General features: G+C 51.5%; 1 protein-coding gene across 6 annotated transcripts in view; it reads right to left on the bottom strand.

The window, feature by feature from the left end:
• GSE1 (Gse1 coiled-coil protein) overlaps window positions 1-3,879 on the bottom strand; it is a 1,074,384-nt gene extending 1,070,505 nt beyond the window's left edge. For all 6 annotated transcript variants that reach the window (XM_086945866.1, XM_086945865.1, XM_086945862.1 and 3 more), the window contains exon 1: window positions 1,582-3,879. In XM_086945866.1, coding sequence (XP_086801992.1) covers window positions 1,582-3,627 — 2,046 coding nt within the window. In that variant the 5' untranslated portion in view covers window positions 3,628-3,879. The remainder of the gene's footprint in view (window positions 1-1,581) is intronic.
• Between the last annotated feature and the right edge of the window lie 10,912 nt (window positions 3,880-14,791).

The following is a 14,791-nucleotide window of genomic DNA, read 5'->3' on the forward strand; positions in this document are numbered from 1 at the left end:
TCTTTGATTGGCTCTTATTCTATGAGGTGTACGCTGTGTCTTTGATTGGCTCTAATTCTAGGAGGTGTACACAGTATCATTGGTTGGCTCTGATTCTAGGAGGTGCACACAGTATCATTGGTTGGCTCTGATTCTAGGAGGTGTACACAGTATCATTGGTTGGCTCTGATTCTAGGAGGTGTACACAGTATCATTGGTTGGCTCTGATTCTAGGAGGTGCACACAGTATCATTGGTTGGCTCTGATTCTAGGAGGTGTACACAGTATCATTGGTTGGCTCTGATTCGAGGAGGTGTACGCGGTGTCATTGATTGGCTCTGATTCTAGGAGGTGTACGCTGTGTCTTTGATTGGCTCTTATTCTGTGAGGTGTACGCTGTGTCTTTGATTGGCTCTAATTCTATGAGGTGTACACTGTATCATTGGTTGGGTCAGATCCCAAGAGGCAAAGACTATTTGCTTTGACCATGGGCAAACTAGCTGCCCAAATGTCAGATGCAGGGGAAACAAGGGTGCTTACATGTTTGTGATGAATGTAAAATGGCATCCATGCTGTGGTGTCTGCATATGTTCAGCACTGGTCTGGTATGGGCCAGATAGCAATGTTTGCAAACACAAGTAACACTTCTCCTAAGATATCAGATCATAAAAGTAAAAACTTCAGACTACAACATTTCGTTCGGAAAGCTGCACCAGAAACAGGATTTGAAATAAAACCATGAATATACGAGCTGCTTCGCCAGTGCGCCAGAATCTAAGTATCCCTGTCCGGGTTACCCTGTGGATACCCTGACAGTATTACAGGATGCCCCTCTTGGCACTGCATGTGACAACAATGAGCATGGAGACCCAAGCCAATGTTTTTTCAAAGGCAATAAGGCATTGGCTACATATCTTTGCACTTTTTTTGCACTTTGCTATAGAATAAAAAGTGTTGGCAGAGCGCGTGGGGGAGTGAAGGCACTCGTAGTACACCTAACAGACCCAACAACCTTCGGCAGAAAAGTACACATCCATGCTTTTCCTAAAATATATGAGGAAATCAGTATATTTAATACTGAGGAGAAGACAATCTCTCCAATAGGATTCTGTTGACATTCCCATCCGTAATTGACAAGAAAGACATAGATACAGAAGACGAGTCCTATAGCATTTATCAATAACGTCATTATACAGTTGAAATTTTGCTCAGTCCTTCGATGCTTATGACGGAACGGTTCCGTCATCAGCGTCGGTTGGGCTGTGCTGATGACGGAACCGTTCCGTCATGACCACACCCGTTTTTCGAATCTTCAGCACAGCGCGAAAATTTGCGCCGCGCTGAAGAGGTTAACTATTCCAATTACTATTTTTTCAACTAGTGATACAAACGTAACAACTTAGGGAGCAGATAACCATTGCCCCACGGACAGGCCTCCTTCAACTGGAAACTCAACTGAAGCTCTTGATAGAGAATTGTCTTATTGCCTACGCCACCGTCTAATATACCATTGTACACAAAGGCAGAGACCACTTCATAATCCAGCAATAGACAGGCTTTGGTCATGAATAAAAAAAAGAAAGAAAAGTTATGGCTTCTTACCTTCTGACTCATGCTGGGTGGCTTGTGGTCAACCTGATCCCCATTGGTGACCACTTTTCCCGCCAGGACCACAGCTCTGCATTCGGCGCATGCTCCGATGGTGAGTTCCTTGCCATCATCCACGAGTAAGCTGTTGCTCACCCTCGGGGAGTACAGAAAGATGGGGAGCCTGGCAACGCGCACAGCTTTCAACCCAAGGCAACGTTTCTTTTCCAGCCGGCAGAAGAAGCAAACAAAGGTCTCCACTTTGTACTGCCGGGACCAGGGGCTGCTGGGATGCAGGGTGCTTCGGCCTTCATGCTGCAGCCACTGCCCGAGGAGGTCGTGGTAGCACAGGCTGCAGGTAGAGACCAGGCCGATGGAGTCCGCGGGTCGGGCCCTTGGGGCTGGCGGGTATACGGTCAGGAAAGGGAAGAATGGTTCTTTGTCTCCATAACGGTTAGGTGGGTTCACATTCACTTGGAACTCCTGACCAGCGCCCATCTCAGTGCCACATATGTAACATATGGCCGCGTGGCCCCTTCGTGAGGGCATGACATTGGGTTCGTCCATTGAGAACACTTGGTGGTACCGTCCCAAGAAGCTTTGGACGGACGTGATGAGCTCCTCGGTCTGGCAAGCCCTATAGATGGCCCAGATATCCTCCAGGACTCCATAGCACTTTCTGCAGCTGGGGGCCTCCCCTTTGGAGGTCAAGCCTTTGGAGTTGGGAGGGCAGGGCAACTGGCCAAGGAAGGGAAAGTGCATGGTGTTTCTGGCATTTCCATTGGTCACTTTACAAGCCACTAGCCTAGCCTCCTTTGTATCTTCCCCACAGAGAAAGCATACTTCATGCCCGGCTGCCGCAGTCTCCACCTTAAACTGGGCGCCATCTTTTGAAGGCATACCTAGAGACTTGGCGTTGAGGGGGACCATGTAGAGTCGCTGCAGTACGGGTACACTGGCAACCTCGAAGCTCTGCCACTGCTGCATCAGAGAGGAGAAGCAGCAGGGGCAAACCAGGGTACTCCCTGAAGGGCTGATGGGCTGGGCACCAGGCGGAGGGCTGTGCAGCCAGAGGAATGGGAAGAAGGGCTCATGTGGTGGGTTTTCTTGCTTCTGTACATGGATCTGATGTTGGTTGGCCTGGGAAAGGCGGCTTCCACAAATGTAGCAAGCTGTTCCCCCTGCCACCGCTACTGCTGTTGGAGTGATCGCACCACTGTGGCGGACAGCGGGTCCAACCCCATTCTCTTTCTTTGCCTCTCCCCAGTTTCTGAGCCGATATTCATCATCATCACTGGTGATGTTGATGTCCTCTGAGGAACAGTCCCTCTGGCCAGGGCCAGTCTGGGAGACAAGGGGTGACGGAGCAGCGGGAAGGGCTTGTTGGGCCTCTGCTTTGGGGTACTGGGCATGTGCTGCGGCCTGGCCGGCCCTGCCGTTGCGGGCTCTCTGGCTCCACTCTGGGTGCTTGATGTGGGGAACACTCTGGCCTGTTTTGCCTCTGGAAGGCCCTATGTCCTGCACTGGGGTGTGCACATGGGGTGCTCCCAGGGGTCGTGTATGGTTGGCCTCTTGCTCAGGCTCAGACAGTGTCTCATCCTCCGACAGAGAGGATAGCTCTGAGTCACCCCTTGTATTAAGGGCATCCTCGTAGGCGGGGTTCCACTCACGAGGTGCTGGCTTGCGCGGATCGCCAGCCATACCACACTGGTAAGGCCTCTTCAGCCAGTACATGCGCTTGTCGAGGGGAGTGCGGCGGCGCTCAAAAGCGCTCCACTGCTCAGCTAGGAAATGCTGGCACACTGCACAGCAGGGCACAGTCCCGTCCGCACTAGGTTCAGAGGCCCCAGGTGCGGGCTCCTGCTGTGCCAGAAATGGGAAGAAGGGCCCTCCTGGCTCCGGGGGGCATCTCACAGGTAGCCGCAGCTCGCGGCCGCGCAGCATTGCGCCACCACAGATGAAGCAGTAGAGTGTGCCGCCAGGTTCTCCAGACCCAAGGGATGCCATCAGGCGCTGCTTGCGCGATACTGGGCCTGAGCCCTCCCGCTCAGGAGAGCTCATGGCGACCAGGCCTGATCAGTGGGGGTTTTAGCGGTGGTCAGTACCAGGGAGGAACTAGTGCAAGGAGTGAATGCGGCCTTGGGACGCCACAAGCATTCTCTTGGGCCTAGTGCCAACCAGCTCTGTTTGAGGAACTTCCACTTGACCACTGTGAGAATCTTTACTTGCAAGAGGACAGGTTAAGAAACCCGGTGTGAGGCTCTGCACCTACTGTAAATAGACCCTTCTTTAGTCAGCCCCAAGCACTGCAGTGAGACCTTACTATAGCTGAAGCTTGATCCACACACTCAGCCTCGAAGAGACCCTCCTGCCACTCAACAGGAGTTACTATATGCATAAGAAATATCAGCTCTATTGGGTCAATTCTAGGCAGCTCACACCACGGGGAGCTACCGGAGGCCTCTGTAAAACACCTTTATGGTATGAGGAATAGAGTGATCTTATTCTAACAAAGAATGCCCAACTAAACCAAAAATGCCTTTTTTTCAGAGAACAATGGGGAATTCTCTAGATGAGCACACAGAGTAGATTTCGGTTCAACACTTGCCAGACAGAATTTTTAGTTTTGTATTTTTTTTCTTTAGCACTGAGTCCTTTAGGCCCTACTAAGTTGAACATCTTAAATTCACAGGCATGACCGGATCACGTTCCAATCACATCCTATGGTCAGGGACGCCGCCGGCGTGGTGGGCGGGCCGGCACTCTAGGCTTCAACTTCAGCCAATCACACTGCAGATCGCCAGCCCCGGAGCGAGCAGCTCGTGTCACGCAGTGGCTGGCCGTGTTCGGGGAACATGCAATCCGGGCACGAGACTCGTGTGCCGCCTGCCCTCGCCAGCTAAGACCGGCTCCCCTTCAGTGTGCCCGCACACTTTATGCGGAGTGCGTCTCCCCCTCAGTGTGCCACCCGGCATCCATGTCAAGTCTGTTGTCTGGAGACCCGGATGCAGAGGAGCAGCTCCTGTTCCGCGCAGTGGCAAAATCCGTGCAGATCCAGTTGTGTATCCTCAATCCGTGCAGATCCTGTTATGGTACCACAATCCGCGCAGCCCCTGCACTTATCACAATCCGTGCAGATCCTACTCTGATCACAATCCGCGCAGCCCCTGCACTTATCACAATCTGTGCAGATCCTGCTCTGATCACAATCCGTGCAGATCCTGCTCTGGTCACAATCCGTGCAGACCCTGTTATGTTGTCACAATCCGTGCAGATCCTGCTCTCTGTAACTCCAATCTGTGCAGATCCCGTTATATTACCACAATCAGTGCAGCTCCTGCTGTGTAACCCCAATCCGTGCAGATCCCGTTATGTTACCCCAATCAGTGCTGCTCCTGTTGCGTGACCCCAATCCGTGCAGATCCCGTTATGTTACCCCAATCAGTGCTGCTCCTGTTGCGTGACCACAATCCGTGCAGATCCCGTTATGTTACCCCAATCAGTGCTGCTCCTGTTGCGTGACCACAATCCGTGCAGATCCTGCTGGGTAACCCCAATCCGTGCAGATCCCGTTATATTACCCCAATCCGTGCAGATCCTGCTGGGTAACCCCAATCCGTGCAGATCCCGTTATGTTACCACAATCAGTGCAGATCCTGCTGGGTAACCCCAATCCGTGCAGATCCCGTTATGTTACCACAATCCGTACAGATCCTGCTGGGTAACCCCAATCCGTGCAGGTCCCGTTATGTTACCACAATCAGTGCAGCTCCTGTTGCGTGACCACAATCAGTGCAAATCCTGCTTTGCAACGACAACCGGTGCAACTCCTGTTGTGAAACCAGAACCAATCACTCCATATTGTGCCTCCACTGTTGGTGCAACTCCTGCTGTGCAATAACACCAGATCTGGTCCCCACTAGAGACTTCCACTCCGGCCAGCTCCTGGTGTGCGCCCACGATCTATGCAGCTCGTGACGTGTACTCACAGCCGAGCAGCTCCTGCGACGAACCAGAACTGCCTGCAACTTCTGTGTATCGGTGCAGCTCGTGCGTGCTCCTGGGCATCTGTAGAACACCCACAAGAGGAGCAGCTCCTGCAGGGAGCTGGAAGTCAGCACAGCACGTCCACGCCGACCTCACGATCGCTGCATGCGCTTCACACTCACAATTAGTGCAGCACCCGTTGCTCGTGCTCACCGTCGTGCACCGGGATTCGAGCGTGCCGCTCCGATCTGCTCCAGCCCAGAAGCAGTCCCCGCTGAGTGACGACTGATAACTTCCAAACAGGGGCAGTCCCGGCAAGCCTCATAGCCCCTGCCTGCCCCTCTCGGCTCTCTCAGTCCTAGCCCGGGCCCCCAGGTCCGGGGGGTACTCGCTGTCCGCGGCTGGGACCCCCAGAGCTCAGCTGTACTCACGGTCCTCGCTTGGGACCCCCAGGTATTCCCCACAGCTCCACACTCCCGGTCCGAAGCTGCCTGGGAAGTCCGGGAGTCCTCCCCCTCGGAGGTGTGTGCGAAGCTGCAGGCTCCGCCCCCTCCCGCCGGGGGAGGCCCCGAGCGCACAGCGCTTTCAGCTGTAAACTTTCTGCTGGTGACACTTCCAGTGAGCCAAGAAAACCAGACCCCCCGGCGAGAGCGAGCACTCGTGTACACCGAGCGCGCACTGAGTGTGGGAGAGAAGAGAGACGGACAAACAGAGCGCTCACTGAGTATGTGAGAGGAAAGAGCATCCATGCTGAAAGAGAGAAGAGAGACAGACACTTAGACCGAGCGCTCAATGAGTGTGGGTGAGGAGAGAGCATACATGCTACGCTGTAAGAGAGAAGAGAGAAAGACACTCGGAGCGCTCACTGAGTGTGGGAGAGGAGAGAGCACACATGTAAGAGAGAAGAGACAGACACTTACATCAAGCGCTCGCTGCGTGTGTGTGAGAAGAGAGCACACGTGTTGTAAGAGAGAAGAGAGACACTTACACCAAACGCTCAATGTGTGAGAAGAGTGTTTTGCTGTAAGAGAGAAGAGAGACAGACACTTAGACCAAGTGCTCACTGAGTGTGTGAGAGAAGACAGCATACATGCTGTAAGAGAGGAGAAATTTACACCGAGCGCTCACTGAGTGTGTGAGAGAAGAGAACACACAAGTTGTAAAAGAGAAGAGACAAACACACACCGAGCGCTCACTGTGTGTGTGAGAAAAAGCATACATGCTGTAAGAGAGGAGACACTTACTCCGAGCGCTCACTGAGTGTGTGAGGGGAGAGAGCACACATGTTGTAAGAGAGAAGAGAAACACTTACACTGAGCGCCCACTGAGTGTGTAAGAGAAGAGAGCACACATGCTGTAAGAGAGAAGAGAGACAGACACAGACCGAGTGCTCACTGAGTGTGTGAGAGAGAAGAGAACGTACACAGGGCTGGACTGGGAACCACAACCGGCCCTGGCAAAGTGCTCGGCCGCCCCCCCCCCCCCCCCCTCCCCACTCGGGGGAGGGGGGGGGGGGGGGGGGGTTGGAGGTGCCGCCGAGCTCTTTGCCGTGGCCGGTTCACCCGTGCGGCGCACCGGGGGATTGCCCGGTGCCCACTATGGCCAGTTCGGCCCTGAACATACATGCTGTAAGAAAGAAGAGAGACAGACACTTTATCAATCAATATGATATGTAGAGCGTGGCTAATCACCCATGAGGGTATCCAGGCGCTAGGATCCAATGTGGTGGAGCGTCTTGATGAGGGTGTGGTGGGATACTGTGTCGAACGCTGCTGAGAGGTCGAAGAAGATCAGGGCTGCTCTGCCCCCCCAGTCAAAAAAGGTTCTGATGTCATAGGTGGCAGTGATCATGGTGGTCTCTCAGTGCTGTGGTCGGCACTGAAACCGGCTTGGGAAGTGTCCAACAGGTTGTTGTTCTCAGGGTGTTTGCTGAGTTGTCGGTTGATAGCCTTCTCGAGGACTTTGGCTGGGAAGGGGAGCAGAGAGATGTGGTGGTAGTTCCTAAGATCACTGGGGTCAGCGGAGGGTTTCTTTAGGAGGGGTCTGGTCTCTGCATATTTCCATTGATCAGGGGAGGTGGCTGCGGTGATGGATGCTTTGAGAATGAAGAAGAGTTCTCCGCTGATTTTCTTGCTCCCAAGGGTTAAGAAATGGTGGGGGCAGGCGTCTGGGTAAGGGTGACACACTTTTACACAGAGTGCCCATAATGTGTGAGTGAGCATACATGCAGTAAGAGAGAAGGGAGACAGACAGCTCACATACACCGAGCAGTGACGTAACGAAAATTGAAGGGGCCCCCCTGCAAGGTACACAGATTGGCCCGCTCTAGATTTAACCCAGAGCTCTTAGGCCTGAGTACAGTGCTGAGGGGGCCCCCTGCAGCTCGGGGCTGCTCCCGCACCGCTGGGGCTGCGGAGGCCTGTGTTACGCTCCTGACACCGAGCACCCACAGTGGTGAGAGAACATATGTGCTGTAAGTGAGAAGGGAGCGGTACAAGCCTGGCTGAAGACGGCTGGAATGCCAGAAACCAGTCCTAGGAAGCTTGATTCCGGTCCAGAGAAGGCATGGCTTGGCAGTTCGGGCTGTACTGTTCCCAAGAGGCACAGGGTCCGACGGATTTGCATATGGCCATATCTGAACTGGGGTGGCAGAGTGGGCTAAAGAACGGTGATGGATTAAACCCAGAGCTGTTGACTGGGTGTGAGTGTTTGATTGGTTCAGATGCTCCGTCCATCACCACCCCCTTTTGTACCGCTTTGTTCGCCATAAGTTGGCAGGGTATGCTCAGACGTGAGTCCCTTGCTCACTTTGCCACTGGATTCAAGCAAGCCTGGCTGAAGATGGCTGGAATGCCAGAAACCGGTCCTAGGAAGCTTGATTTCGGTCCAGGGAAGGCATGGCTTGGCAGTTCGGGCTGGACTGTTCCCATGAGGCTCAGGGTCAGACTGATTTGCATATGGCAATGTCTGAACTGGGGTGGCAGAGTGGGCTAAAGAACGGTGATGGATTAACCCCAGATCTGTTGACTGGGTGTGAGTGTTTGATTGGTTCAGATGCTCCGTCCATCACCACCCCCTTTTGTGCCGTAAGTGAGAAGGGAGGCAGACAGAGCTGGCATACACAGAGCACCCACAGTGTGTGAGAGAGCATACATGCAGTAAGAGAGAAGGGAGACAGACAGCTCACATACACCGAGCAGTGACGTAACGAAAATTGAAGGGGCCCCCCTGCAAGGTACACAGATTGGCCCGCTCTAGATTTAACCCAGAGCTCTTAGGCCTGAGTACAGTGCTGAGGGGGCCCCCTGCAGCTCGGGGCTGCTCCCGCACCGCTGGGGCTGCGGAGGCCTGTGTTACGCTCCTGACACCGAGCACCCACAGTGGTGAGAGAACATATGTGCTGTAAGTGAGAAGGGAGCGGTACAAGCCTGGCTGAAGACGGCTGGAATGCCAGAAACCAGTCCTAGGAAGCTTGATTCCGGTCCAGAGAAGGCATGGCTTGGCAGTTCGGGCTGTACTGTTCCCAAGAGGCACAGGGTCCGACGGATTTGCATATGGCCATATCTGAACTGGGGTGGCAGAGTGGGCTAAAGAACGGTGATGGATTAAACCCAGAGCTGTTGACTGGGTGTGAGTGTTTGATTGGTTCAGATGCTCCGTCCATCACCACCCCCTTTTGTACCGCTTTGTTCGCCATAAGTTGGCAGGGTATGCTCAGACGTGAGTCCCTTGCTCACTTTGCCACTGGATTCAAGCAAGCCTGGCTGAAGATGGCTGGAATGCCAGAAACCGGTCCTAGGAAGCTTGATTTCGGTCCAGGGAAGGCATGGCTTGGCAGTTCGGGCTGGACTGTTCCCATGAGGCTCAGGGTCAGACTGATTTGCATATGGCAATGTCTGAACTGGGGTGGCAGAGTGGGCTAAAGAACGGTGATGGATTAACCCCAGATCTGTTGACTGGGTGTGAGTGTTTGATTGGTTCAGATGCTCCGTCCATCACCACCCCCTTTTGTGCCGTAAGTGAGAAGGGAGGCAGACAGAGCTGGCATACACAGAGCACCCACAGTGTGTGAGAGAACATACTTGCTGTAAGGGAGAAGGGAGGCAGACAGAGTTCATATACATAGAGCACCCATAGTGTGTGAGAGAACATACATGCTTTAAGAGAGAAGGGAGACAGACAGAGCTCACTTGAACCGAGCACCCACAGTGTGTGAAAGAACATTCTTGCTGTAAGAGAGAAGAGAGACAGACCTCCCATACAGCAAGCACCCAGAGTGTTTGAGAGAACATACATGCAGTAAGAGAGAAGGGAGATAGGCAGAAGACACATACACCGAACGCTCACAGTGCGTGAAAGAACATTCATGCATTAAGAGAGAAGAGACAGACAGAGCTCACGTACACCAAGCACCCACAATGTGTGAGAGAACATAGACAGAGTTCACATACAGAGAGGGCCTAGTGTGTGAAAGAACATACGTGCTGTGAGAGAGAAGAGATACAGAGCTCATATACACAGAGCATCTCCCTGGATCCCAAGTTAGCGGAGTCGCTTGATGAGGGTGTGGGGGGATACGATGCTGAATGCTGCTGAGAGGTCGAAGAAGATCAGGGATGCTGTGCCTGCTCGATCAAGGAGGGTTCTGATGTCATCAGTGGCAGTGATCAGGGTGGTCTTGGTGCTGTGGGTGGTGCTGAAACCAATCTGGGAGCTATCCAGCAGGTTGTTGTTCTCCAAGTGTTTGATGAGTTCTCAGTTGATGGCCTTCTCAAGGCGTTTGGCGGGGAAGGGGAGCAGAGAAATGTGTCTGTAGTTCTTAAGATCGCTGGGTTCAGTGGAGCGTTTCTTGAGGAGGGTCTGGTCTCTACATGTTTCCTTTGATCATGAAGGTGGCCGTGGTGATGGATGTGTTGAGAATGGAGGTGAGTTTGCCACTGATTTTCTTGCTCCAGAGGATGAAGTAGTGGTGGGGGCAGGTGTCCTGGTAAGGGGTAAGACACTTACCCACGGCGTCCACAGTGTGCGAGAGAGCGTATATGCAGTAAGAGAGAAGGGAGACAGACAGAACTCACATACAGAGGTTTCAGAGTGTGAGAAAGGGAGTTCACAAGCACTCATTCCGAAAAGAGCAGCAAGGGAGCCTACATTCAGGGAGAGAGCTTTAGAACACACACACATGATAGAGACAGCAGATAAAGAAAGAGAACGCACACAGTAAAACAAGCATTGGAAATGCAATAGGTCTCGCATTAGAAAAGTGGGAGCTATTGGTATTGTAAATTTTTTTTTGTGTGTAGTTTTTCCAAATAGCTACATTGATAGATTAGTCATTTACAATGCCAATAGTTTTAATTTTTTTGAATGTGACACCTATAGCATTTGGAATGCCACATGATTTGTATTGACGTGACTTTGATGGCAGCTTATGTTGTTATGCCACATTTCTAGAGAGCAGGAGAGTGCAGCAGGGGATAGAAGCACAGCCCTGCAAGCTGAGCATCCTCCCATCGCACACCCATCTGTGGCTTGAGTGGTGTGAGGGTGAGTGGTGTGAGGGTGAGGGGTGTGAGAGTGAGGAATGTGAGTGTGAGGGGTGTGAGCATGAGTGTTGTGAGTGTGAGGGAGTGTGAGTGTGAGGGGGTGTGAGTGTGTGTGATGGTGAAGTTGAGTGAGTGTTTGTGAGGCTGAGTGTATGTGACGGTGTGTGTTGGTGAGGGTGTGTGAGGGTGAGTGAGTGTTTTTGATGTTTAGTGAGGGTGTGTGACGGTGTGAGGCTGAGGGTGTGTGAGGCTGAGTTAGGGAGTGTGATTGTGTGTGAGTGGGTGAGTCTGAGAGTTAGGTGTTGTGATGTTGATTGAATGTGAATGAGGCTGAGGGGATGATGGTAAGGGTGTGTGAGTGTGAGGCGTGTTTATTGTGACAAGTTGCAAGGCTGAGCGTGGGTGAGTGTGTGGGAGGGTGTTTGATGGTGAGTGTGCGAGGTGTAGTGAGTGTGAGAGTGTTGTGACGGGTGTCAGGGGAGGGTGTGTGTGTGTGAATGTCATGTGTTTGAGGGTGAGGGGGTGTGTGTGTGAGTGTGAGGGTGAGTGAGGGGGTGTGAGGCTTCGGGTGTGTGACGGTGCGTGAGTGTGAGTGTGTGTGAGGGTGAGTGAGGGTGTGAGAGGTGTTGTTACGCAGAGGGTGTGTGACGGTGTGTGAGGGTGAGGGTGTGTGAGGGTGAGTGTGAGTCATTGTGAGTGAGTGTGAGTGAGTGTGAGTGAGGGGGTGTGAGGGTGTTGTTGTGAGGGTGAGGGGAGTGAGCGTGTGTGAGTGTGATGGGGTGTGAGGGTGAGGGGGTGTGAGTGTGTGTGAGGGTGAGGATGAGTGAGGTTGTTTGCGGCTGAGAGTGTGTGAGGTGTAGTGAGTGTGAGAGTGTTGTGATGGGTTTTAGGGGAGCGTGTGTGTGTGAGTGTAAGGTGTTTGAGGGTGAGGGTGTGTGTGAGGGGGTGTGAGGTTTTTGGTGTGTGACGGTGTGTGAGTGTGAGTGTGTGTGAGGGTGATTGAGGGTGAGAGAGGTGTTGTTAAGCAGAGGGTGTGTGACGGTGTGTGAGCGTGAGGGTGAGTGAGGCTGAGTGAGTGTGAGTGAGTGTGAGTGAGGGGGTGTGAGGGTTTTTGAGGGTGAGAGTGTGAGGTGTAGTGAGTGTGAGAGTGTTGTGAGGGGTGTGATGTTGTGATGGGAGTGAGGGTGTGTGAGGGTGATGGGATGTGAGGGTGATGGGGTGTGAGGGTGAGGGGGTGTGAGTGTGTGTGAGGGTGAGGGTGAGCGAGGGAGTGTGAGTGTGTGTGAGTTGTTGAGGGTGAGAGTTAGGGTGTGTGAGGGTGATGGTGTGAGGGTGATTGAGGGTGTGTTAGGGTGAGGGGATGAGGGTCAGGCTGTGTGAGGCTGAGGGGTGTTGATGGTCAGAGAGTGTGAGGGGTGTGAGTGGGTGCGGCTGTCCGGTGTAGTGAGTGTGAGCTTGTTGTGAGGGGTGTTATTTTTTGAGGGGAGTGAGGGTGTGTGAGTGTGTGTGAGTGTGAGGGGGTGTGAGTGTGTGTGAGGGTGAGTGTGAGTGAGTGGGTGTGAGGCTGAAGGTGTGTGATGGTGTGTGAGGGAGATGTTGTGTCAGGGTGATTGAGGGTGTGTGAAGGAGTGTGAGAGTTTTGGTGTGTGAGGGTGATGTTATGAGTGTGTGTATGTTAATATTAATTATTTAATATGTGTTGTGTAAAAAAAACGTGATAGATCTTCCCTTTGTAATTGTCCTGCCTTATGTGTATTTTTGTATGTAATAGAACTGTGTATGTTTTTTAATTACTGTGTGGTGTTATGTGTGTTTTAGGTGTCTGTGGAGTCCCGTATTAATTTTATTATTTTAAAAATGGCCGACGCAATGCGTCACCTTGACGTTCCCTACGTTAGCGTTCTAGTTTATTTTTGTGTTGTGAGTGTTTACGTTTCCTTGACGTTTATTTCTAGCCAATCGGAGCGCGACGTTTTTGACGTTGCGTTCCGATTTGCTTACGTCAACGGTGGAATTCCCCAGAGATCGAGAATGTTGGTGCGCGGAAGGCGTGTTCTTGTTCCTGTGCTGTTGCTGCGTCGTTTGACAGGTAAGAATGTATTCCAAAGTGTTTTTTTATGTAATGTAATGTAGTATCTATACTATCTTTAAGTTAACGACTGAATAGGAGGGTGTTTTTATAACTGTTGGTTTAGTGTACAAGGGAACCCAAAGTAATGGCCAAGGACCATGGGTTAAGCTACTAATTTTATATTACAAAGGTCCTAGGTTTTTAATGATATCTAGAGGATTGATTTTCACAGGCTAAAAATAAAGACTGTGTTTTTTTCTTCAGTGTCCAGCCGGACCTAGAAGTATTTATTTTCAAAGTAGTGAAGATAAACAGCATAAAGCGAAAACATTTCGCACATTAATAACTGGGCACAAGCCTGTACCAAGTCAAGGGGAGACAATACAAAAGAAAAGCACAAAGAATTCACAGGCAAACAAGGAGAACAGGGTGGCTTATAATACAATGCAAGAGGTTCTTGAATAAGCACAAACCCACAGTAACTGCCGGGAAAGTTAAAGATCATATAACGAGCAGTACTGCAAAACAGTCGACGAACGTTTCGATCCCTATCTCCAATAATATAGTGGGATCATCTTCAGGACTAGAATTGATTTTGCCTGAGTTGTCAAGTGAGCCTGTAGGGTATAAACAGGAAGAAAAAGAAAGGAAGAATTTTTTCTGTATCAAATATTTACAGAGTGAGTGCTAAAAGGCTAAAGTGCTCGTCAACAACCGTTTTTTCATGCAAAATGCAACGTGTGCACATGCAGTCGAGTGTTCCCAAAGGGCACGGATCTCAATGTGCTCGTGTTTGGGATGCAGGAGAACAGATCAAACAAACAAGGCTTACCGCGTTCATTTATGTGGCAGTGGTGCTTAGTGGCGGGGAATATAGTGTTTTGGTGAAGGAATATCGTGGCGGTGGGAGTGAATTAGGGGAGGTAATTACCACGAGCCGGGCTGGATGGGCCAGTCGTGGATGGACAAGCTTCCAATCAGTTCCGATTACTGTTGATGCCTGAAAGGATTTGTTATGGTTATTATTCGGTGTGTGGCAGAAAAATTGCACACACGGCATATTACAATTAAAAAACCACAATTACCGGGTTGACGATTCAATGGAATCGAAATGAAGATTAAAGCCGGCCAACAACGGTCGAATTATTCGTGACCTAAAAGGAAGGTATTATAATCCAGAGTTAAAATTACTGCAAAAATACCGAAGTGACAACTTAAGTGCAGTGAAGGTAAAACAAACATTACCGATTGAGCCTAGCGGTTTAGCGTGGGCTCGATACAGGACTTCAGTTTAAAAGGGGGTGTAGTCTGTGGACAAAAAAACATTGGTTGAGAATTGGAGTGAGGGGCAAATAGCAGCGATTGGTGATAAGTGTGGACAGTTAGTTACCGTAACCGGGGGTCGGTTCCACGCAAGGCGCTCAATAGGAATGGCCTCTTCCGTGCGAGCCTGCAATGAAAATATCGAAGGCGCACATGAAGTATATCGCGGGTATTACCGGACTCGTTCAGATCCATAAGGGAGCCGCGGTTCTTTCAAAAGCTTACCTTAAATTGCTCGTAGAGGGGCCGCAATGGGGTCCCGTCCCAGCAGCGCAATGGCCAGATGGTGAGCGTCTGCATG

The sequence above is a fragment of the Lissotriton vulgaris genome, chromosome 12 (assembly GCF_964263255.1).
Source record: "Lissotriton vulgaris chromosome 12, aLisVul1.2, whole genome shotgun sequence".
In the NCBI taxonomy this organism is placed as follows: Eukaryota; Metazoa; Chordata; class Amphibia; order Caudata; family Salamandridae; genus Lissotriton; species Lissotriton vulgaris.